This window comes from Zootoca vivipara, chromosome 3 (genome assembly GCF_963506605.1).
Source record: "Zootoca vivipara chromosome 3, rZooViv1.1, whole genome shotgun sequence".
Classification (NCBI taxonomy): Eukaryota; Metazoa; Chordata; class Lepidosauria; order Squamata; family Lacertidae; genus Zootoca; species Zootoca vivipara.
Genome location: NC_083278.1, coordinates 61,721,069 through 61,745,784, shown reverse-complemented (window position 1 = coordinate 61,745,784; position 24,716 = coordinate 61,721,069). Strand labels below are relative to the sequence as shown.

At 43.5% G+C, this 24,716-nt stretch overlaps 1 protein-coding gene across 10 annotated transcripts in view; it reads right to left on the bottom strand.

Annotated features, from left to right (window-relative positions):
- Positions 1 to 14,331: 14,331 nt before the first annotated feature.
- UTRN (utrophin) overlaps positions 14,332 to 24,716 on the bottom strand; it is a 334,111-nt gene continuing 323,726 nt past the window's right edge. For 8 of the 10 annotated variants that reach the window (XM_035108828.2, XM_035108822.2, XM_035108829.2 and 5 more), the window contains 3 exons: positions 23,818 to 23,910; positions 17,658 to 17,680; positions 14,332 to 16,583 (listed from right to left, as the gene is read on the bottom strand). In XM_035108828.2, the coding sequence (XP_034964719.2) occupies positions 16,575 to 16,583; positions 17,658 to 17,680; positions 23,818 to 23,910 (125 nt within the window). In that variant the 3' untranslated portion in view covers positions 14,332 to 16,574. Of the gene's footprint in view, positions 16,584 to 17,657; positions 17,681 to 23,817; positions 23,911 to 24,716 lie in introns of those variants that run through there. The other 2 variants (XM_060272730.1, XR_009557350.1) reach the window with 2 other exon arrangements.

Sequence of the window (24,716 nt, the reverse complement as noted above, 5' to 3'; positions counted from 1 at the left end):
TTGTTGTGGCATACAGGGAAAACGTAATATCTTTTTTAGGTAATTCCTCTCTGACTCTCCAACCTCCATTTCAAACTGGTGTGCAATCCCTTTACCTACACCATTTCCTCAATGTATTTGCAGTGACGTCTCCTCACAGAAGCCATCAAAGTGAATGAATTTGGTGTGGTGTGTACACTAACATGAATCACAGTGCAATATACAGCACTGACTAAGCAATCTGCACAAGCAGCTTTCCATTACCAAGAGGATAAAGGACTTATTAAAGCAGATGTGCCTTTACAATTGAGCATAATGGCGAGGTTGATTTTAAAGATTTGCATAAATCAACCAGTGGCACCTTTAGGTACAAGGCAATGCATATAAATAAGAATATGTTATATAATCCCATAATACCACAATGAAACATTTGGCAACAATGCATCCATCAGGAATATGCAGCAATAAAATGTTAACAGCTAGTCAGCCCTCACTCAACTTGTGAACCTGTTAAATATAAGAAATATATTGCTTAACCCAAATATATAAGAATAAATATTCCTTAACCCAAAGATCTGCATCTGGTAATAAAGCCAGTTAGGGTGATGGCTGGCCATAGGGGTCGTCCTTGGTTTGTTCAAGGGTATGGGTTCCAAGAAAGATATGCAGCCCTAACACCTCCAGCAGGCTTGCTTTTGTGCATATCTGTAAAAGTTTATGCTTTAGATCTATGTTCTGTAAAATAAAATAAAACAAACCATTAAAATATGTGATTTAAATACTGTTCAAACATGGTTTTCTCCTGGGAACATTTACTAATGTAAAGGGTTTGTTGCTTGCATGCGCTTTGGAGAAGTAAGGGGGAAATAACCATTTTATTCAGCCACTAAATATTTGAAGTCAGACAAGCTACAGAAAGGAAGTCATAAAGAGACCGAAACATTTACAGAAATGGAAAGGAGATTTTCATAACAACCTGATGAACCATAGAAACTTAAAAATAAAATTGGGGTAGTCACCTAAAGTCAACTAAAATCCAGAATACAGTATTAATATTTAGAAGCAGTTCTGATACGAGTTTGAAGGAATTGTAAAGAAATTTTATTTTATTATCTGTGAACCCTTAAACATGTCACCCGTTTAAGGAGCAGGCAGTTGGACTTTATCACTTCATGCAGGTACCAAGGCTGCTGTGCTGTCCACCAGGAGCAGGAATTACAGTAATCAGTGTTGCATTTCCTTTGATTACCAGCAAAGGATCCTTTGGTGCCCCCCTTGCTTTTGAGGTCAGGAGTGTGTTTTCAGCTGGCCCTGATGTATTTGAGTAGCTGGCCACCTGCAGACAAAGAAATTGGGAGATTTCTGCAGGCATTAGCATCACTCAAGGCTCCAACACATTTTGAACAATGATAAAGACTGCATTTCATTCCCTAGCATCGTTTTGAAATGCAGATCCCCAGGAGAATGAGTCAGGTTCACATTTCAGAACATTTTAGCTCACCAAGGGTTAGCTCTCCAATTCCTCTGCAGCTTCTCTAAGGAGTAAAATATGACACACAAAAACTTTTTTTTTTTTAGTTCAGCAACTTGCTGCTGCCTATGCTCAGTGGAGAAAGCCACATAAACCTCACCACTTGCTTCTGGTGCTTTTCCATTCAAGAAAGCAATTCACAACTCTGCTGTTTCTCCCACACTAAACAACACTTCTTACTGTTGTTTTAAAGTGTAACATGATTGTGGAATAAGCCCTGAATGCAGATCCTGTGTTTTGAAAAATGATGCCTAAACTTATTCTAGTGACTTTTCCTTTTAATTATTATCATCTTTATTTACTAGCAGCTGCTGCCAGCTCCTCCCAGCTGCCAACCTCCCTCCCTTCATATCTGGCTAACCCCCCCCTCTCCTTAGTTTGTCCCAAACCTCCTTAAAGCTCACCCCAGCCACCAACCGCCATTTCAAAATGGTTTGGCAAATGTCACTGATTTATATAAATACGTAGCATCAGGAAAAGGGGTGGGGTCCCTGCGCTCTTCTGTCACTGCCACCACTATTGGAGGTGCCACCTCAGCCAAGAAGAGGGAGCCTTTAAAATACAGGTTCTCTTTTCAGGGGTGGTGGTGGTGGGGTGTGAATGAAGGAGAATGCGGAGCCAACCCAGGATGTTTTGCTGCTTAAGGCAAAACAGAAAATGGCTCCCACCTATGGCGACTGCCACTGAATCCTCCACCACAGACTCTTCTTTCCCCGGCTGCCGCCTCTTCCATCATGCCCTGAAGGCCACAGGAATCGGTGGCAGTGGGAAAAGAGTTGAAGGAGTTAGCAGTGGAGAGTGGTGGAAGGGGGTGACAAGAACAGGAGGTAGCAAACAGTGAGTTATCCAGAGCCTGCCGCCTGAGTCTGCTGCCTCACCAAGCCTCGTGAGAGGCTGTGTGCCACCAGTCCTGGGAGAAATACTTGCCTTATCTATCAAAGCCCATTTTCATTGTTTTAAAATTATAAGAAACCTAGCCAGGGTTGCGTGATGTGATTTGAGCCCTGATTGGGTGCACACCACTCCAGGGCCATGTTTTCGTTGTTATCTCAAAGCATGTGCACTTGACTATACTAGAGATTGATGGCTAGTCATCTATGACATGGATTTATGGTAGCAGCGTATTTGGTATTACCAAAACATGTCCCTTGTCTGATCATATTATGCATCTATTGCCCAGTCCAGTACAGGGACTATGAAGGTAGGTTTCTTTCTTCTTATGGCTAGGTTGATGAAGGACTTCACATGTAAACTGGTACTGCTCATATCATGTTGTTCCTAGTCTGGAAACCAGAAATTAACTCCGGTCAGCTATTTGAAAGGAGAAAGGGGTGTTTGTGTGATGTAGTCCTCTCCCACCTCACACTAGGATTTGGGCACATGCTTACAGACCTAGGACTGTCAACACGGTAGTATTACCATAAGTACTTGCATACTTCAGAACAGCTGTGCATCTTCTGCAGGGCAAATTAATTTTCCTCTAATCTTTTCCTCTTTATTAATTTTGGATTTTGCTTTTTAAAAAATATGTAGGTGGATTTTTAATCTGCAGTTGACACTGTCATTGACTGACTAATGCTTTTATCCTTAACACCATAACACTAATGAGATTAAATATATATATTTAAACAATATGGCTTGTGTCTGGGAATGCTTTTAATTAACATTAACTATTTGGTAATGTCTTTAAAACCAATTAGCCAAGCCTCATCAGAATTCAGTTCAGCTACCCTAAATCCAAGTCGCTGGCTTTGTAGTTTCAAATGCAAAACTCTACTTCTTAAAAATAGTTTTTGGAACATGTTTGTTTCATTCTGAAAAAGCACAGTCAACCTCTGGGAGTTCAGTCCTGATCTCAGAAGAGAGACTATGTTACAGTAACTGTTTATGTGAAAGTTTTTTGGCTGAGAGCTTCATGTTTGTGTCTGTTTGTCGTGTTTGTCGTGTTTATTCTTAGCTTTTGCACCTAGCAAATAGAAGACATTAGAACAGACTTTTTAAAATCCCACATGACAGAAAACAAGATGGCACAAACAAAAATCTAATTTTATACTTGCAAAACACATCATGCATGCATGGCAGGTCATGTGTTTGAGGCTGTGAACTCATAAGCAAATAACCATGCTGACATTATTGCAGCCTGTTAACCATTGTGAATAACTGTGTGAACAGTTCACTTGCGTGTCTGAATATTTGCAATGCCAGCTACTGTTGATATGTATTTTATTTTTTTTATAAACTATAAACTGTAAACTATAAAACCAGCAGCAGGGAGGAAGCCAGTTGTTGCTTCGACAGAAGGGTATTCCATAAGGATGGGGGCACCAACCTGATAGATGTTATTGGTGGACGTTTGAACAGGCCTCCATGGTCAATCTCGGGGCCCAAGCAGGTTCATACAGGTAGCTTGGTCTGAAGCCATTTTGAACTGTAAAGGAAGTCAACCCTTTAAATAAGGCCCAGAAATGCCCTTGTAGGAAAATCAGAAGATGGTCTTTTTCTCACCATGGAACTAGCTGCTGTGATTTTCTATGATGCTTCACTTTAGATGTTCAGTGAATCAGAAAAAGGGAAATTGAAAGTCTATAAAAATGGAGCAGCTGCATTCCAGCTTTTCACTTTACAGACTGCACCATAATCCCTTTGTTTTGGATGGCAAACCAGCATAGGATATTATGCCAATGTAATACGTGGAGCAATGTCGAAATCCTCTGCTGAAACCAACAGCCATCATAGCCAGAGGTAGAACAATACAAAGCTATTCCACAGTTCAGAGCTCAACTGGAAGGTGACCGACAGGTGAGACTGAAGAAGAGGCACTGCAAGCCCTTTAATTGTCAGCACAGTTTGCACCTCTAGTGTTTGGCGTTAGCTGCTATTTCATTATTATGTCATAGGGGGACATACTTGCCAAGCAGAAGGTGCACAGGCACTGCTAGCCATTAATTGTGTGTCACTGGCATATCTAGAATTGTGTTGCAGAAAGTTTCAGAGCCATAAAGGATAGTTCTACAAAATTTCTTGGTACTAGTTTTGGCCAGGCATATTTCAAACAGTTGTATCAACGTATCCTGTTTGAACTAAATACATGAGTTTGGAGACACTTGAAGGAAATTCACAACTCCTTCTCCTATCCCTTTTCTTCTTCTCTGCCATTCCCCAGACACTCTTTGAACTGGCTACTGATCAGATCTCTGACAGATGGTATATATATTCCCATTTTCCTCAAACATCTGGCAAGGCTGATCTTAACTTGTAACTTATTCAGCAAGTGGTGCTTTGAGGCCTAGCCATGAAATCGTCCTTCCAGTGATTTGCACTTAAAGGGAGACATCAGAGATTGTCCTACTTAACGCTAACATTCCCTGACTATTAATCTGTTATCAGTGTCTTCCCATTTAAGTGCCTATGCGGTCTGTCCCATTTGAGAATGATTCTGAAGTGCCATTTTCAGTGGTGCTAACACACCCACATTGATTTGAAAGTCTCAATTTTGCAGTTTTGTTTAGTGCAAGGAAACAATAGCAGGGGCCTGTTGAATCCAAGTATCGGGTCTTTGCACACTTTGTGGAAGAGTCCCATTTGAAATTTCACGAAGGCATTATTAGTGCAGTGTCAGTGGTAGCATCCACACAGATGCCCTTCTCCTGGGCAGTAGGGCAGGATGCATAGTCTCAGTCTAAGCAATGGCTGGTCCTGGTAGTCACAAGGCTTAAGCGGGGCAAAGTCTAGAAAAGTTATTGGGCAACTTGGCTCTCACCTTGCTTCATATGCCCACTGCAAGAGAGGATTTCATCCATGGGCGCTCAGGGAAAAGAGATATGGCTGCGGTGAAACCAGGGCTTTTTTTCCAGTCAGAACTTGCCAGAACTCAGTTCTGGCACCTCTCGGGTGGGTGCCATTGTCATGATAAGAGAACAAGGAAGGTATTAATGGTGAGTCCCAGCATCTCTTTTTCTAGAAAAATAGCACTGGGTGAAACTCATCCTCTTACTTGGAAATACCTGTAGTTTGCATGCCAACATATTTTAGTTTAAAGTTTAAACTTTATTTTAAAGTTAGAAACTAGGAAAACATGGCAAGAAGGTAGGATACTGACAGGCTCACAAGCATAGGCTCCCTTGCTTTTTCTGAGCTAGCTTCTGTCTAACATGCTGTTTTGATTTATTCCAGTTTTATAGTGGACAATGATTACTTTCAATAATTTCTTAACAGATGATGCATTTTCAGAATATGATAGAATTTTATACAAGCACATAGTAGCTTGAGGGTACATTTTTAAGCAGACTGGATTTTCTTGTTTGCTTGTTTGTTTGTTTGATGTATGACAAATAATTACACTTTATATTTCCCAGAGCAATGTTTAACTGCTGTTGTATGTGCTTCTTTAGTGAAACAGAAAAAATGTGTAAGAAATGGCATCCCATCTTGTTGCATTATTGAGAACATTCTGGAAGGGTGATTGATCACCTCTTGGTACTGTAGGAGACACAGCGGCCTAGTGAAATTTGTCAGAGAGTTAGGGCTGCAGGCAGAGCAGGTGCTTTGTCTTCCCTGTTGACTGAATCCCTGGCTTGTATTGTTATTACTGCCTAGAAAGAACAGCTAGAAAGATATTCCAGTTCAGAGCGGCATTCTGTTATTGGGCCTGGTTGAACCACTGCTGCATGTGCTAGAAACATCTAACACTGTGCGATCCTGTCAGAGGCAAGCCTCCCACTCAACCCCTTATTTCCAAAGAATCCATACTCTCTGGTTGGTTCAGTGAACAGGGTTATTACTGAAGCCCGGTGGAGCATAAGCAGTTATTCTTCACCTTAAGTTTTGTGGCTCCCTTCAAGTCCTCAGTCCCAGCTTCTTGAAGTGCAGATGGAGACTTGTCATTATTCTCTTATCCCATCCAGCTTCAACACATGATCCTTGCAGGGTTTTCCACCTTGTGTTTTTTGTTGATAAGGGCTAGTCCAGATACCCTAGACTCCTCTGGCAGTAACAGCACCATTCCTGCATGTCTGTCTCAGGAGCAAAGGCACTTCATTTGAGCGCAGGAGTGGTAGCTGGTACTCTGTGACTCAGACAACCCTATAAATCTGGAGAAGTTGAGCATGCTTCCTAGCTGTCAACTTCTCTTCTTTTCACATGATCAACCTAGCTAACCAGGCATTTGGGTGAGGCTCTCGTTCTATAGATCTTCCTCCTCTATAGATCTTCCTGGATCACCCCAGGCCAGTTAGCTTCTGCTCTCTCTCTCTTTCCCCCCCAGCTGTGCTGTTTCAGACAAGGTGGTGGCTGGTTTGCCAGCCTCTCATGGGCATACCCAGCGAGGGGCAGGGGGGGCAGCTGCCCCCTCTACATAGCTGCCAAGTATCCCGTATTCCCTGGGCCGGGAAACTAACGTATCTCAGCGTGTTTCCCGCTGCTCTCCTGGATCGTTGATAAGATAAACCTGCATATATCCCGGTTTTCAAAGCACTGCGTTTTCTGCCGGCTCGGGTGATGAAGGGTTAAAGACTGCAGCAAAGAAATCCCGCCTCCTACCTTTAAGGATTGGATGCTGCTGCAAACCAGGGGAGCAGAACAACAACAAAAAAAACCACCTGGCTGAGCCTTCATTGGCCGCCTCGGCTGCCACTCGCTGGTCCCTCCCAGAGCTCTTTTGCACGCATCGGATCTCCCTCCCTCCCTCCCCTTAGGTCTGTGTGTGTGTGTGTGTGTGTTGTGTGGGGGTAGATAGCTTTAAGGGCGCGAGTCATGGGTGTACCCAGCATGGGGCAGGGGGGTGCAGCTGCCCCCCCTAGAAGATCAAACTGCGGGCCCGACTAGGGAAGCAAATACCCTGCGCAGAAGCCCTGCTTGTTGACATGGGGGGAGGGGGGAGGAAATGCTGCTGGTGCCGTGGCTCCTCGGCGGCGGCTCCTCCTCTCAGACCGCCCTGCCTACATTTGCACCAATTCCCGCCCACTAAAGCCTTTGCACCTCCCAATGGAAAGCCCTGCCGGGCGGCAACCTCTCCTGCCTAAGAGTTCTGCTGGGCTGGCAAGCGAAGGAGATGCGGCTCCCTGCATTGGTTGCAGCCGCTGCCGCGCTCTGCCTCCCGGTAGGCTGCACTGTGATTGTCGGTGCCACGGGCTGGGAATTGCCCCCTTCCCCCCTCCGCACCCCCTACACCCCTGAGTTAGGAGTTGCTACTGAGACTCCTCCTGGGCCGGGAGAGGAAGTGCACAGGCAGGAGCCAGTTCAGCCTCGGCGAGCAGAAGCCCGCAAAGAAGGAGTGGGGCGCGGCGCCCGAAGGCGGTGGTCGTGGCTGCTGCAAGGAAGCTGCATGGGGGCGTTTGCGCCGGATTGCTGGCGGCAGGAGTAGCCCAGCGACAGTGACCCTTCCTCGCCGCCCCCCACCCCCGGCAATAGGAAAGGAGCTGCCTTGGGGGGGCGGCACAGCTCTCCGCTCCCCCTCCGGGCATTGGCTGCTGTTTCCTTCTTTGCAATGCCCCCCCCCCGCCGCCGCTCTCCCTTGCTGCCCCTGCCAAGAGAGGGGCGTTGAGGGCGGGGGAACCGCTGCCGCCGCCATAGGGTCGCAGCTGGGGGGGGGCTTGCTCACTCGCCTGCGCTGCGCCACCCCACGTTTCCCATCTTTTGCTCCCTTGCGATGGGGAGGCGACGGTGGCAGCTTCTTCTTCTTTGAGGGTCTCAGCTTGGCGGGGGGGTCCCCAGTATCCTCCCAGGCCACGGGGGGATGACCCCCCCAGGACTAGCAGACCTCTGAGCTCCTTCCCCATCCCAGATATATAGGGTGGGAACTGGCAAGGCTTCGGGGGGACCTGGAGGAGGGAAAGTGGGGCCCAAAGGGGTTTTTCAGGGGGGTGGCTAGCCGTAAATGTATGGGAGCGGTGTTTTCAGAGTAGGGCCGTCTTAAGCATACCTGGCGCCCTGGCACTATGGTGTGACAGATCCCTCTGGTGCCCCCACCCCGCCCCGTTTCCCGGCACGGTGGGCGCAGCTCACTGTGCGGCTGCCGCCTGGAGGGCCGGAGCCCTGCGCAACCCAGCCTGGCCGTAGGGCCGGCCCTGGGCCAGGGGGTGCTGCCTGCCCCCTGTTGCAACGCCCCTGTGCGCGGTGGAGGCAGCCCCAGGCCCGTGCGCCTCCGGAAAGCAGTCTGAAGCCGATGAACAGCTGAGAGGCGCGCCTGGGGCGGCCTCCGCCGCGCCTCTCAGCGGGCGCAGCGGCGCCCCTGGTGGCCTGGTGCCCCGCGCCACCGGACCCGGGCCTAGAGACGGCCCTGCTTCAGAGCAGGGGAATTTCGTGTGAGAGAGTTTAGGGGGTTCATTTAGCCGCTGCAGCCGCCGCCGCAGAGTCGTCGGGCCCGCTGGCCCTGTAGCCCTGCCCACATTCCCACTTTGTGGCCCTGCCCCTCCTGTGCCTTGGCTCCGCCCCTGAACGACCATGGCTTGCCCCCCCTAGTTTTGATCCTGGGTACGCCCCTGGCGCGAGTGCTACAAGCTCCCGTCTGCTTATCATTTGCCTGCCTCTTTTGTCGTCGTTCTACACTCACCCCCTTCCTTTCGTTGGGCTTTTACTGCTGCTGTGTCCCCACCACCACTGTTGAGTTCAAAACAATCAGCCTTCTCAGGACACCGGAGCAGCAGAGTTTTGCCTTGTCCCCTTCTCCTCTTTCATTTCCGCAGCCCCTGCTGAGTGTTAGTCCTTTCCTACCCCTACCCCTTATGGTCGATAGCTACAGGGACACCTATCTTTGGTTGTAATTCGCTGCCGGGTTGAGGTTTCCTCTTCACCCCCTCCCCCCCTACTGATCGCTGTTCAGGAGGGAGTGTTGCCGAGGGTCTTTTTTTACGGTAGTTGTTCATCTGTGCGCTCTCCCCACCCCCCTGATTTCCTTAACGGAGGCTTGGAACAGCTGCTTTACAGTTTTCCCCTTTTCTCCTCCTCTGTTGTCCCCTCATCTCCCCCTCAAGTGGGAGCTCTTGTGTGCCTGCCTCCTTGCCTTTCCGACGCCTGGGAGGCTTTGGGGTTATTTTATTTTACATCCTGGGGTTTCGTCTTATCTGCATTCACCTGGTTAACACATGTGCCTGCTTTGTTTTGAGTTTATCTGGGGGTGCTTTCCAGGTCTTTTACTGTGTTGCTTAAACTTCTTCGCTTTTCTGTCCCTGCTGTGAGCTGCTGGGTCTTAATTGTGCCTTGAGTTTCTGGGAAAACTCTGGCTTGCATCCATGTTTGCAGTAGTTGGGGCTGAATCGTACTTGCATTCCTGTTTTCAGGGGCTAGGGACGTTCGCCATCTTTGGGGTTTAAAACAGTACCCTTGGCTTCACGTGCTTGGTGACAGGTTTTTTTAAAAAAAGTTCACCCCCCCCCATGGCTTGCCCCCTCCCAGTTTTGATCCTGGGTACGCCCCTGCAGCCTCCCATAAGCTTCTTGGGTCTGGTGCCAACAGGCCCTGCCCAATTGTATGGCCTTCAGCTCATTGTATGGCCTTCCCTGGGCTGGAAAGGGGTTAGTTTAACCTGCTAGATTGATTGACTTGCTGTATCGCTAAATGCATGTCAAAAAAGCGTGTCACCAACATTAAAAGTTTGGAAAGCTCTGTGTTGGAATATAATGGGGGACAGCAAAGCCATTTTTGAAATTGAACTTTATTGCATTATTTGTGTATAATAATTCACATGGTTTTAATCTCCCCATGCACAATATTCTAACTAGGCATCTGTCTAATGAACAAATTCTTAAAAACTAAGGAGGAACAAGTTTATGATACACTAGGTATTGAAAATCTTACTATATATTGCTGTATTCAAAGACAGCAATGTGATTTTTTATATATACAGTATAAAAGGGGGGGGAGAGAATCCTATTCTCTGGTAATACTAGGATTCCACAAGAATGGAGTGCTAAAGAGTGTGTTCATTATATAAATCTCGGAACAGCTCAGCTTCAAGACAGCGTACCTGCAAGTAAGGCACAGCTGTGACAGCAGCACAATATTACGAAACATTCCAAAATCTGTCACTCTTGACAGCTCTGCAAGGACAGACAAATCAGCTCAAATCTTTTACACTGGAGTGCTAGTCCTATATGCAATGCCACACATCAGTAAGATGCCAAGCAGCCATTCTAAGTGCAGCAAATGGGTGAAATACGTTTGACATATTTCTTTATTTAAAAAAAAGGCTTGGATTCTGAAGTTTTGAAATTTAAAGCTTTCCATCACATACTGAAGCTTTAAAGAAGCATGGCTAAATACTCTTTCCAAAATCAGAAATGTTGTTAAGCTGCCAACACCCATTGCAAATGCATCTGTTATCCCGACAGATATTTGTTGTGCAATCTTTCAATGCCTAGGAACATTTCAGACCTTTCAACATTCTGATGTGTGTCTAAGATTGGATAAAACCATCAAGCACACACCTGTCCCTTGTTATCCTGGCCTCTCCCTTGTCTTCTCCTCTATGGTCAACATTTAGGCTGCAAGTGCTTCAAAGACAGGGGTAGGCAACCTAAGGCCCACGGACGGTCTGGGAATCAGTGTGTTTTTATATGAGTAGAATGTGTCCTTTTATTTGAAATGCATCCATGGGTTATTTGTGGGGCATAGGAATTCATTATTCCCCCCGCCAAAAAATATAGTCCAGCCCACCACATGGTCTGAGGGACAGTGGACCGGCCCACGACTGAAAAAGGTTGCTGACCCCTGTTCAAAGACATTGGCTTCTTACTCAGATTTACTTACCTGGCCTCTTGTGTGATGGGTAACAATCTGAAGTGCTTCTGTTGGGCTCGCATGACAGATCAGCAATTCAGTTGGTATACTGTCTGCCCCCCAACTCCCAGGAAGTTTTTCCCTGCCTTGTCTAGGGAGCCTGAGAAGTTCATGGCATTCTCCCAACATACCATTGACTCCAAACATGTATCAGGACACACTTGGATTTGGTTTTCTCAGCTATCCGGGGTGGGGGTGGGGTGTGTGATCTGAAAGTGGAGGAGTAATTTGCTACTAAGGTTTAGTCTTTCAATGGCTTCACATTTACAGGGTTGGGGAACATATTAGAATGGCGCATCCCTGGAAGCTAGTGGATTTTGGTAGGTTCCTAAGAGCTCTTGGGGATTTTCCAGCTGGTGTGGCTGAAACTCCTGTTCTGGGTGCAGTAATGGACTAAGATGAGGGTTTAAAACAGGCATAGGCAAACTCGGCCCTCCAGATGTTTTGGGACTGCAACTCCCATCATCCCTACTAACAGGACCAGTGGTCAGGGATGATGGAAATTGTAGTCTCAAAACATCTGGAGGGCAGAGTTTGCCTATGCCTGGTTTAAAAAAAATCAAGACTCAAGCAAGATGAAATGGAGGTACTTCTGGCAAGTGTTATAAACCTGTTCCGAAAGGAATGCAGTCCTCTTAAAGCATTGGGTATTCAGTCTGGACAAGCTTGCTTATCCAGCATTTTCACTAGAGTCTCAGGTGGCCTATGCTATGTGGGTTGAGGTTTTCTTTAGCTGATTTGTTAGTAGCAGCCATACCTGGAAGGACACAGAATGGCCACAGTTAACCCAGTAATATTGCAGCTCATTGCACATGAGGCTGCCTTTGAAAATGACCTGGAAACTCTAGTTGGTCCAAAATAGGAGTGCACAGGACATTTCAATCATATGCCAGTGGTTTGTCAGCTGCAATGGCTCTCTGTGCATCTCTGCCCAGTTCAAGAGCTGATCACCTGAAATATCACTTTCTCCCATATATATCTATCTTCCTGAACCTTACAATCCTCTTCAGAGGCCCTCCTCCAAGTGCCACCAACTTCCAGTGAAGTGAGGCAGATGGCTGCTAGGGAGAGAGCATTACTGGAGTTCAACTGGTAATTTCTTCATGGTATTTTAAAGAAAATGATCCAGGCCTATAAAAACTAGGCTTGTGGTGTGTGACTTGTTTCTCTTTTTCTCAGTAGGAATGCAGCTGCTCTTCCTACTACACCGCCATGATTTGGTAGAATTTTTTTGTTCCCTTTCCTCCCATTTTAGATTTTGATGGTCTTGGAAGTGCTTTTCTTACCATAGCTAGTAAGACGCGCTGTACGTTTCACTCCAGTATGAAGGTTGTGTTTGGGGTTGGTCGGTTTAGAAAAAAAGGAGATTACTGTAAAGGGAAACATGACATGCAGAAGTGGGGGGAGGTTTTTATTCTAATACAAGAACCCCAGGGTCACCCAGTGAGGTTGCATGTTGGAAGATTGATGTCATACCAGGTTCCTGCCTGATTCCACTTGGCTCATTCTCCAGCAAAGATGCAGACTACCCAGAGTCAGGAGACCCTGGGGAACAGACAGAAAGCCTGAGCTCCAGCACTGATCCAGAAGATCACAGCATATAAGGCGAGATGGGATTATGGTAGGTGGGCCTCTGGAATTTTCTTACATTCTTATTTTAACTTGATCTAGCAGTCGTAGTGCTTTTGAGAGTGCAATTGTTGGTAGATGTGTATTGCTTTTGCATAATTATGATGCTCTTGCATCATAATTCTTCTCTAGGTGTTGTTGATTTGTTTCTGTGTTGGGTGTTTGATAGTTACCAGTATTTGTATGTTACTCTCCACCACCATCACCACACATAGTCTGGTCCTGATTTAAGTTGTGCCCAATACAGTATTTGTAGGTTGTGTATAGTAACTGCCTTGCTGCACCCGTGTTTTTCGTTGTGTGTATTGCGGGTGCCTATGTTATGCACATTCACACACACCCCTTGCATACACACCCAGGAAATATTATAGTAAGCACAATCCGCTACATTGGTGTACTCTTACAGATTTCTATAAAATGTCATTCCTTCTGTAAAAGATTGTAGCAGGAGGGTGGCAAAGGTCATAGTGCCCCCAGGCTGTTTCTGGGAGGGGAAACAGAGGCGACAGGATCCGTTCCAACCCCATCTGCTATAAAGCTACCTATCACAACCCCCTTATCTGTGTAAATTTGGAAGTTCACCTGCCCCCCAGAAGTGCCTAGTAGGCCTGCAAACATAATCTGTAGTTAATTTCCCCATTATAGTCAATGTGGAGACATCCCGAACTTCAGAAAACCGCAGGGTGACTCTACCTCAGGTATGAATTGGAGCCCTGGCAATTCTGAGGTGAATCTGTCCATGGTGCATCTCCTATAAATTATAGGGTCAGTTGCTATCTATAGCATGGTGTGGGCTCTGTATTATCATTCTGCATTGCTTCATTTTTCATATGGGGGATCCAGTTTTTCTAGTTATGATCGTGCTGGGCAGCATCCTCTTGGTGACGACACTGTGCTCCAGCCTTGTGGTCTCTAGCACCAGATGCATGCTTCCTCCATAGAAGGAACAAATTTAAAATTGGTGCCACAGCCTCTAAAAACGGATTAAGCTTAATGTCTAGTATGTTTAACATCGTTATAAAATCCCACTGGTTATAAATTACGTTTCCTGCTAGAATACAGAACGTTGTATTAGACATGAAAGACCTGCTGAGCACAAGTCAGTGGAATTTAAAAATCGTTCTGCCATTGAACAGGGCAACACATATTGATATTTTCAATATTAATAGTATACTTCAAACCAAGTTCACCGATTGGCGGTTAGAATTTAAAATCTGTCACCAGCAAAGAGTGATTGCTGGCAAATATGCATTGCTGAAGATGGAAAATGGCAGAAAAATATCCACTGATTTACTGAGCTATATTTTTCAGCTACATAGTTTATTTTCATAAAGGCACCTTGAAGTCTGAAATGTTCTCACACAGGGAACAAGCTTCTAAATGTTGTTTACTTCTAAGATGAAGAATATCAAACAGCCTTCGCTTAAAAATTAATTTTATTCAGAGTGAAAGTCATACCATGTAACCAGATTAGAAAAGGGAAGTGTGATAGTTTAATACCACAAAATTCAAAAGAACTACATACTTTGTTTTGAGATGTTACTGCAATGTATTCCTTTTATTTATCAGTGTCTCGGAGGAAGAATATTACAATGTAAGGTTTTAAGTAGCTTTTACTTGACAGCAGAGGACAGAATTTACATACAAACACAGGCAGAAAAACAATTCATATATAACCTTTCAGTCATACCAAAAAGCCCATCATATCCATTACTGGGATTTTTTTCAGTTAAAATGTTTTAAAAGGGGGCTAATTTTTTGTTGCTGCTTTTGCTTTGATGTGACCTGGTAAAATAAAATACCTTGCAAAAATCAGAACATCAAGTGGTTTCCAAAAGTAAATACTTTAAAAAAATGGATTTGAGGTAGAAAGGTGGTCATGGCTTTCCTTTTCTGCAAAACATTTTTCCTTCTCAAAATATCTATACCAAAATATATTTCTTTCTAGATGAAAAATCCACATATTAACCTGCTTTTCTGTATCTTGCTTTTGGCAACATTCCCCCCCCAACGCTAAAACAAACAATACTTTTCATTTAGATAGCATTCTGAGTCAGAGTATGTAACATATATTACCTAATTTGAGCCTCATAATACCTTTGAGCATAGCTGTTAGCATTAACAGCACCGCTTAAGAGATGGGAGAAGTGAGTGGTTACAGTGATGTTTTATTAGGAGAAGTAAACACCATGCCAGGAGTATTACTACTCCTACTATGGGGTCATTATGGAGTCATTCTGTTATGCGTCCCCTTGCAGAAGGCAAGCAAACAGAGGCAGGATTCAACTCCGCTCCTCTCGGGAAATTGGCTTGCAGGGGGATCAGCAGAACCCCCAGAACAATGCATGGGGGGGTTCGTTCTGTGTGGCAAACCACTTGCCCTCACTGAATGATCACTTTTACGCAATGCTGAATTCCTCTCTGCTTCTCTCCATCCCAAAAAAATCAGAGTTGGATTTCTCCAGTGCTCTTTGGATTCTCCAGAGATGCTCATTGCACATCTTACTGAGCAAATGATTTTTATTTTTGGTAATGAAAGCAGATACCCATGCAAATCTGAAAATGCACTCGTGAAGGAAAATGCCCAGCTACTTACTTGAAGTATGGCTAAGCTTCCCCAGAATTTTCTCTGCCTTTAACATGATGTTAAGGGAGCCATTGAAAATGTGTACAAGTTGATACTGATTGAAGTTTTCCAGGGCAGACAACCTTTCTGATATACAGGCAGAACACTTTACCATTAAACTAGTCAGAGCTCCTTCATTTATTAACACTACCAAAAAGGAGAATAAAATAATTTCAAGTCAATCTGAGCCATTGCACTGGGTGATTTACACAATAGGACTTCACAAAATTTGGCACATTTAGATCATAATGTCCCGTCCCCGTTCCCCCATAATAGAAACAATGTATATTCAGAATGATTTTATTAAGTCAAAATGCAGCTAAGCTCACATTTTAAAGTAAAAACAAAGCCTGGATGGAAAAGATCAGTCTGCATTCAGTTGGGAGAAAGAATCCATTAAAATGCCATTCTAGTGCCAACAGCTACTGCAGTTGAATGAGGTTAGCTGGGGCAAAATAGAGTCTCATGTGCTCATAGGCAGCCAGAAATGCTATTTGTCAAATACTAGGGGCTGTGAGGGTTATAAAAGCTGATATTTTGTCCATGTTTTGAAACTATTAGGCTAAATATAAATAACCTGTGCAGAATGGTATGTGTTGGAAGAGAAGTTGCTTGAGACAGTAAATGCAACAAGCCAAAAGGAATGTAAAAATGTAACTCTTTGCTCCAAACTCAGTATGCAGTTCACTTCAGCAATATCAAAAGAGAATGGATATAAACTCCCACCCCTTTTCCTGATATATAAATCAGTGACATTTGTGTAACCATTTTGAAATACTCCACGGTTTGTTAATTTACAGTTGCATAGAGAGGGAAAGGGGGGGGGGAAACACACACAATATTATATAAAACCACAACATCCTCATCTTTGGGTAGTTCAAGTGTTTTCCTATTTGAAGTAAGAACACACAGAGCTAACAGTATGTTACAAGGTCCCATGCAGCCGTATGATTATTGGAACTTGATATTGGCATTTGTAGAAAAGGAGTTGCATTTAATGTCAGGAAGAGTAGGCAGTCTTCAAAACAGAAAACTTCACATTGCCTGAAGTCAAAGGGGGGGAAAGAGTAAGAAATGATTTCCTTATATACTGTTCTTAGGTAGCAGCATCATTCAACATAAATATTTTGAATCAAGTTCTGAAAGAATGGCCATTTCTGCAACAGCAGAAGGTGCAGATGCACACCTTGTAGAACTTGATGGGCCAATGGAAACAACACCTAACCATGGTTTGTTTTCTTTACCTCTATATGCAATCCACTTTAGCAGTACAGTGGTACCTCTACTTACAAATTTAATGCGTTCCGAACGCACTTTCGTAAGTCGAAAAAAATTGTAAGTCGAATCCCATAGGAATGCATTGGGAGGAAAAATTCGTAAGTCGAAGCAACCCTATCAAAAAATTCGTAAGTAGAAAAAAAATCTATCTAAACCGCATCCAAGATGGCGGATGGAGCTCCGTTCGTAAGTAGAAACATTCGTAAGTAGAGGTACCACTGTATCTAAAAGGGTGGATTTACAACCTCCAGCTTCTAGGCTTCACAAGTATATCATGCCTCCCACAGACAAGACTTAGCTTGGCAAGTTAAACCAGTTTCACTGTATGTTTGTGGCCTTTTCCAGATTTAACAAACCATAGGTATCGGTAATGTCGCAGTGGACAATGGTGATCAACCCTAGAGGGTCCTGTGAGCTCCTCATATTGCAAAACGATGTGAAAGGGATCAAACAAAATATTGTCTCTCTCTTGTTTAAACAAAAAACACACAGAGGCACAAACCATAATTGTGCAGTGAATTATGGCACACTTGCCATGGGATCCCAACAAAAAACTGCAGCTTCCTGTAGTAAGCAATCCTGTTGTGGTTGTAACAGTTAGAAACAGATTGCCATCAATCACATAGAGAGACCAGACTAAATTTTGCAAACAAGTAGATGTGCCCATTTGTTTTAAACTGTGTTCACAGTGAGGAATGAATTGTAAATGTGCAAGTTTACTTTTCCAAACAGTGAAACAAAAACTGGTGAAAATGCACAGTTAATTAATTACAAAGTCACATGTAAGTTTATACTTCAGTTGTGGAAACACAACTTTAAAAGCACTGAAATACATCATACCTGTGGTCTGCCGGCAAGATTTGCTGTAAATAAGAAAACAAAACGATTAGCTGCAATAAATGAAAAGAGTCAACGATTAAGATGAAACTGTCACAAAAAATAGACAGCTAAATAGCAATATATATTCTCCCCACCCCCTTGATTCTGAGCATAACTACTATTTTATCATAACTTGTTTCTATTAAATCTGCTGGCACATACCTTTCTGGTTTTGCATAGTCCTGTTAAATTAAATTCAAACTGTTCTAAATTATGGGTGATTTCTAGTGTTAGCACTATTCTGAGTTGTGCAGTCCAGCCACTTCTGCTAAGAACAGCCTAGCCCTAGCATACCTGGCACCAAAAAGGAGCCTCTAGTTTGTTAAGCAGTTCAGCCACACCACTTGCTCCCCTTTCTTTGTTTGGGGTTGTGATAGAAGGAGATGCTGCATATACAGAGTGGTCCCCCCCCCCAAGGTGTCATGCGTGTAGCCTTTGTGAAAAAGATGGGGAAGTGCTATATGTATGAATGGTGTTTTGTGTCCTGTTGTATGATACTAGACCTGCATACGGTGAGTAAGGGGTGGGGTGGGTGGGGGTGGATGGTCCGTTGTAAAAAAGAGGTTTGCAGTTCGAGAAGGTGTGTTTATGCTTATTCTGCATGTAGAAAGTTATCCATTTTACAGAAGAGAAACACTTTATGTTCCCCGTCTTTATGTTCCCCGTCTGCAAAATGGACAGCTCACTATTGCATACCAGCTTTCTGGTCAATAATCTGTCTGGGAATGTGACTTACTTGCTTGAATTATCTGGCCTTTGTGTGGTTTATTTGCTGCCTTCTCATTGTGATGGATTGTGCTGTGATCTAGGGGGGACCTAACAACATGCAAAGAAGTAATCACAAATATTAGTCATGTGAGGGATATGAGTGGAAAGTTTGAACTTGCCCAGGCTAACAAAATATCTTGAGCAGGCCCTGAAAAAAATTATTAGTTTTTGAAAGTTTTTACACTTTATAATTCATACAAGAGAAAATAGTCAAATGCATACTATCTGCTGAACATAATGGGCCTTTTCCTCAGTGCTATGGACCAGTTAACATCATACAGCACAACACATTTCCAGCCCATTATATTTTTGATTGTAAGATTCAACTACATAAGGTCTTCCCTGAGGGACTCTGCTTCCATTAAGGTTTTTTTTTGTGTGTGTGTGTGTGTGTTTTGGAAGCCACAGTTATCACAAGCTTTCTCCCAGGAACTGCAAGTCATTAATTTGAGAAACAGAAATTATATATTAAAAATAGCTGTCTGTTGTTGACTCTAATGTTTATCAGAAGGGAGGATCTGTCCTTAAGTCACCCTGCAAGAGTTTCTCACGGCACGTGGCACACATGCTGCAATAGGAGAAACAGTATGCTGTTAAGCCAATTAGCAATACAATCAAGGGTTTTCTTCTTCAGCAGTATTTCAGAATGGAATTGCAATGCAGGGGGTTTAACAACCTTTCCCCACCAGCTCCCCGTGTCGGTGCTCAGTGGAGCCTCTGTCAATATTCCCTGTCTATCCTCATTCAACCAGTTACTCCTTGCATGAGTAATCCACAGACCAAAGTCCTAATGGGCTCACACTTTTGTGCCTGACCCAGTAGACTGTGGGGATAATTATAAACATTTATACAGTACATGGTTCCCACAAGAATCCTGGTTTGATTAGGGTACTTGGAAATAGGGATTCTGAGCAGAGAACCAGTTCCCAGAGTCCCCCCGTAGCAAGAAGAACGCTTTAACCATTTTAGACCAGTCTAGCTATATATTTTTACTTTGCTGTTGGATAACATCCATATGTATTTATGACTATTTACAGCCCTAGGTTATTTGTTTAATTTTGAAAAAGAGAGTAGCAAACAATAAGAAGCCAGCAAGTGTTGTCTGCAACTACTAAGCATGCATAGTCTTGATTTTTTGGGTTGTGTGTGTCAGGGATGGGGTGTGCCTTTATGGTTTTTGCCATACTTCTGCAAGCTATGGGGTTCCTCTAAGCATCCTAACACGTCCCTTATTAGAATTTGCTTCTGCTCGTCCGATCTAGAGTCAATCAAGGCTGGGAAGAGACAGTCAGGTGCATTGGGCAACTGGACAATTTTGGAAATTGCCTCAAGGGCTGGTGGTGACAGGACCATAATATGAGACAGAAGTAGCTGCCAACACCACCTCTCAGTGCCCTAAATGAGGGACAGAAACGCATGGAGAGAGAGGCTAAGGCATCATCTGTGGAGAAATAGTTGGTATGGGTGCAGATGTGAGATAGCTCAGTCAGTAGAGCATGAGACTCAGGGTCGTGAGTTTTACATTGGGTAAAAGATTCATCCATTTCGGGGGATTGTACTAGATGACATTTATGGTCCTTTCCAACTCTACAATTCTATGACTTTATGGTCTGCTCTCACACACAAATTCTGAGACTACAAAGTCCAAATTCTCTGCCACCTGTGTCCGGGTGTTCCTTGTTGTCTATATCAAAACACACTTTTGTTTTCAATCTATCTATCTTGGGAACATCTCTTGAGAATCTGGATAAAGGGCAAGCATGTGAGCCTTTCCTAACTAGTTTGCTCTAAAGAGCATCACAAAGAAAGCACAATAACATTGCACAAATTTGCCCCTTACCACAGTGGATAAAAGAGTTGAGAATCCTCTGTTTAGAAACCCGAAGCCGTAAACAGAAGATTTCAACTTAAAAGGATTCCTCAAAGGCATCAAAGAGAATCTCCCCTAAATGCAGGGTAAAAGGGGAGAGAGACTGTGGTTGTGATTGCCCTGCAGAAAGAAGTTAAGACTAAGAAAGACCTTTCTGTTCCTCGGGAGCCGGCAGCCCAGACAATCCAGTGAGTTGATCAGGATTTATAGTTAAATTCTATTTCTATCTTTATCTCTGGACTTTTTGGAAATTCTTTTTTGGTTTATATACTTTTGAAATGTGAGTTCGAACTTTATTTTTAAGAATGCAGCCAGCTTGTTAAAATGGAGTCGAGAAAATAGACTGCGATTATATTCCACCCCATGTGACAAGTTTTGACCTTGACAGGACTGAACTATGTCAACAAAAAGGTACCCGCCTGAGTTTCAGCGGACTGTTTTGACCTTAATGTGGGAAGCAAGAATAGAACTATGTCAAGAGGAGACACAACGGCAAGTGTTACAGCAACAATTCCAGATGATGATGGCAGAATATGATTTCTTAGAAGATGAAGCTTTTGAAACTGAAGAAGACGAATGTGAGAATGACAATGATGAGGACTGTGATGACTTAACACAAAATGAAGCCCATCACGAAAAAAATGATGATTTTACTCTACAAAAAGTTGGATGGAGTGCCTCCCCTTCGAGGGGGGCACGATTGGACTTACTGGAACTCCAGAATGACCACAGGGAAGAAGGAAAAATTAAGCAGAGAAGAGAAGAAGCTCAGGGGTCTGATATGGAGGCCTGGATGGCAAAAGACTGTAAACAGGGGGTGGGGTGAAGGGAAAGTGAAGTTGTGATTGTAAGGATGGGTTAATAGGACTATAACTGGACTGCTGACTATGGAACTTGCTGGATTGGTGGGGTGGAGCCAGTACTCGGGGGGGGTGTAAGGTTAGTTTGGGAATAATTATAGGTTTAAAAAGTGAATTGATTCTGGAAAAAGGTGAAAATATGGAGGCCTATAGAGGGGTAAAAATTAGGCACGGGAAGAAAAAATGGGAGTTTGATTTCTCAGTGATTGGACAATAGGCGAAAATGATAATAGTTAGTTTAAAAGTGGTACAAGATATAAAGGTGTATGTTATAAAATATGAACTATGAAACTGTTGAAGATGATAAATAAGGGAGGAAAACCGGGGAAGGGGGGAGGGTGGGGAAGCCCACAAAATATGGTTTAACAATTATGAATTTAACAATTATGATGAATTTTTTTTTGTCTTTTTTCCTTTTTGTCTTTTTTTTTCTTCTCTTTTTTCTCTTTTTCTCTTTTTGTATTTTCTTTTTTTTTTGGTATGACAATAGATGGTTGGATGGATGAACTCCTGCGTACTGCCCTGGTTCACTGGAGCTCCCTGGTGGCAGGGGGGGGCTTCGGGGGCAGGGGAGGGGGAGGAGGACAGAAACCCAATCATAAAATGGACCACTTCTGACTGTTCACCTGCGTGGGATACTTCTGTGGCAGGGGAGGACCCATGGAGGGGGGTGGGAAGAAGGTGGAAAAGGTGTATATGTATGTACCATCTTTTGTAATTTGTAAAATCAATAAAAATTATGTTTAAAAAAAAAAAAAGAGAATCCTCTGTTTAATTGTTCACAATCAGCACATCCGCCTAATGACGTCAAATGGCTGTGCTTGTTTAGAAATAGATTCTCAAGTTCTGAATTAAACGTGGAGGTCTGGGCAATTATCTTGAACTAACCCCAGACTCTAGAGATCAGTTCAAACTAGCTGGATTTTAATTTGCCTTTTATTTATGTGTGAAGTGTATCTTCCCAGACGTAGTTTCTGAAAAAGGAGGAAACTGTGCATGAGAGATAAAGGGAATATTTAATAGAGTTCAGTGGTGTCTGGACAACACAATATAATTTGATGTTATCTGAGTATTTTGCATGGGATTATGCACCATATAAGCCTGAGTTTACTTTGATGGTCATTTCAAAGGAAGCAATACAAAGTTGTTACTAAACTACAGAGCTGAATTTAGCTTCCTGTCCTAATAGGCAATCAACGAACACAAGATTGAAAATAATCATAACAAAAGTTAGCCACAATGATCTCTCTAGTAGGGGAAAAGTTGCACTATACTCTGTGAAGGACCAGAATAAATACAAGCAAAACTGCATGGGTATTATCTCTCATTTTCCAGTGAAAGGAGGCCTATAAATAAAGAACATTATTATCTCTCTTTGTAGAGAGAGAATGAAAAATTAATAGGAAGTGTAATCTCTCATTCCTAATAAGGTATTTCTGTTCTCCCATTTCTATGAAGTCTGGGACTGGTCTCACAGCTTATATTGTCCCATGTGCATGATGGAACTACTCCGTTGCTACTTGTCCATGTGGTTAAGTGTGTGTGGTGCTAAGAGTCAGGCATAGCACCACTGTCACCCATCAGAAATATAGTCCAAATTAAAGTCACTCCCCAGCTTTGGGTTCATATGTTAATCAAAGCTCTGCATGGCTGCAGCAGCATGGCAAGGATATCTCCCTCCTCTTCTGTTGGAGAGAAATTGTGGAATCTGGCATCATAATTTATGTCATTTCTGCAATGGAGGGAGAAGCGTGCCATTCCTCCACCACATGAGGGCTTGATATAATTTATGAATCAGGGCAATGGATTATTCTGAAGGCACTTAGCTACACAGGCAGCAATGACTGATCCAAGTAGATACTGCATATTTATCAAGACACCTTGTTTTCTTACAGCATCCTGCTATGGACATACTTTGTACCAGAGGACAGTCCTGGCCCAGTTCATAATCTCCCAGATGCATTGGACACTCGTCTTCTAGGTTAGTATTCCCCTCATCATGGGCTCATAGTTTTTGACGAGGTTTTTTTTATTGCCAATTACTACTTTTATTTTATTTTCATTTATTATTACATTTATATATCACCCTTCAAGGTGGTGTTATGTGGTTCTTCGCCTCCACATTTCATCCTCACAACAACCCTGTGAAGTAGGTCAGACTGAGAGACAGTGACTGGCCCGGAGTCACTCAGTAAGCTTCATGGGGATTTGAATCGTGTTCTCCCGGGTCCTAGTCTGGCACTCTAACCACTACACCTTACTGGCTCTGTTCTGATTTGTTTACATCTGGTTTTTGTCAGTAGAAGGATATTGCAGTGCTGCTTGTTGCATTTTATCACTTCTTATTGGCTGTTCAAACAGCTACTTTGCTGGAAAGGTAATGAAAGTAAGGATTCTTTTGGAAGCAATAGGGTTTGAAGTTTAAAAAGCGAAACAGGTCACCATGTAATTATTTCTGAAACATATTGCTAACTGTTCAAGTCTATGCTCACTTTAGATCCTGTTCAATCCATTTGCTGAGCAGCTCTATAGAGTGTTACAAAGGCTTTGCATCTCCGTAAATGACTGCATCATTGCTCAGCTTCAGCCTCCCTTTCCTTGGCTCAATATGCTTAACACTTACTGCGGCAAGCTGGAAATGTGCTGTTGATTTGTTCCATGACTTCTGTTAGATCTGTGCTAGTGTCATGAGGTGGGACTAACAAGTCATCTACACCTAATGAAAACAAAAGGTGCAATCAGTTTTGTAATAGAGAAGCAGCATTTAAGAGCCCGAAAGCTACCGTGTTTCTCCTAAAATAAGACACAGTGTTATATTTATTTTTCCTCCAAAAAACACACCACAGCTTATTTTCAGGGGATGTCTTTTTTATTATTAATTATGGTACCCACTGCTGCCCTTGCCGGCTCCCGCTCAGTTGGGGCTTGGCGCAGTGCACGCTGCGGCTCTCGCCGGGTCCCGCTGAAGCTTTTGCCGGCTCCTTATGGAAGCGCCATCCAGACCTGCTCCGGCTTATTTTTGGGGTATGTCTTATATTTTTTTGCCTCAAGAAAATTGTGCCATGGCATATTTTATAGGCATGCCTAATTTATGAGAAACACGGTATTTCCACCCATCCTTCCCACCTTAATGTATTTAGAGTCAAGACGGAGAAAGAAGAAGAAATCCTCTGTTTGAAATCTCTCTCATTTGATATGCAAGAATTGCTCATTGATAATGGCCAGGCAAGAGAGGCATAGATACCAAATTATACATTTATAGCTGAACTCATTTCTGCATTATAAAGCTTAGCCACTGTGCTTGAGATAAACCAGGTTGAATTGTGCAGAAGCAACTAGATGTAAAAAATGCTATTAAGGTTTATATTATTAAGCACTAAAAGGGTGCTTGATGACAGTATATTCCAAAGCTTTTTAGGCAGCCTCAGTGCCCAAAAGGTCACTAAGTATTGCTATGTGAAAGGTAGGAGAGGGCCTCTCCCAGTGCAGACTTCCCATGGTTGGGGGAGAGGAGTAGAGGTC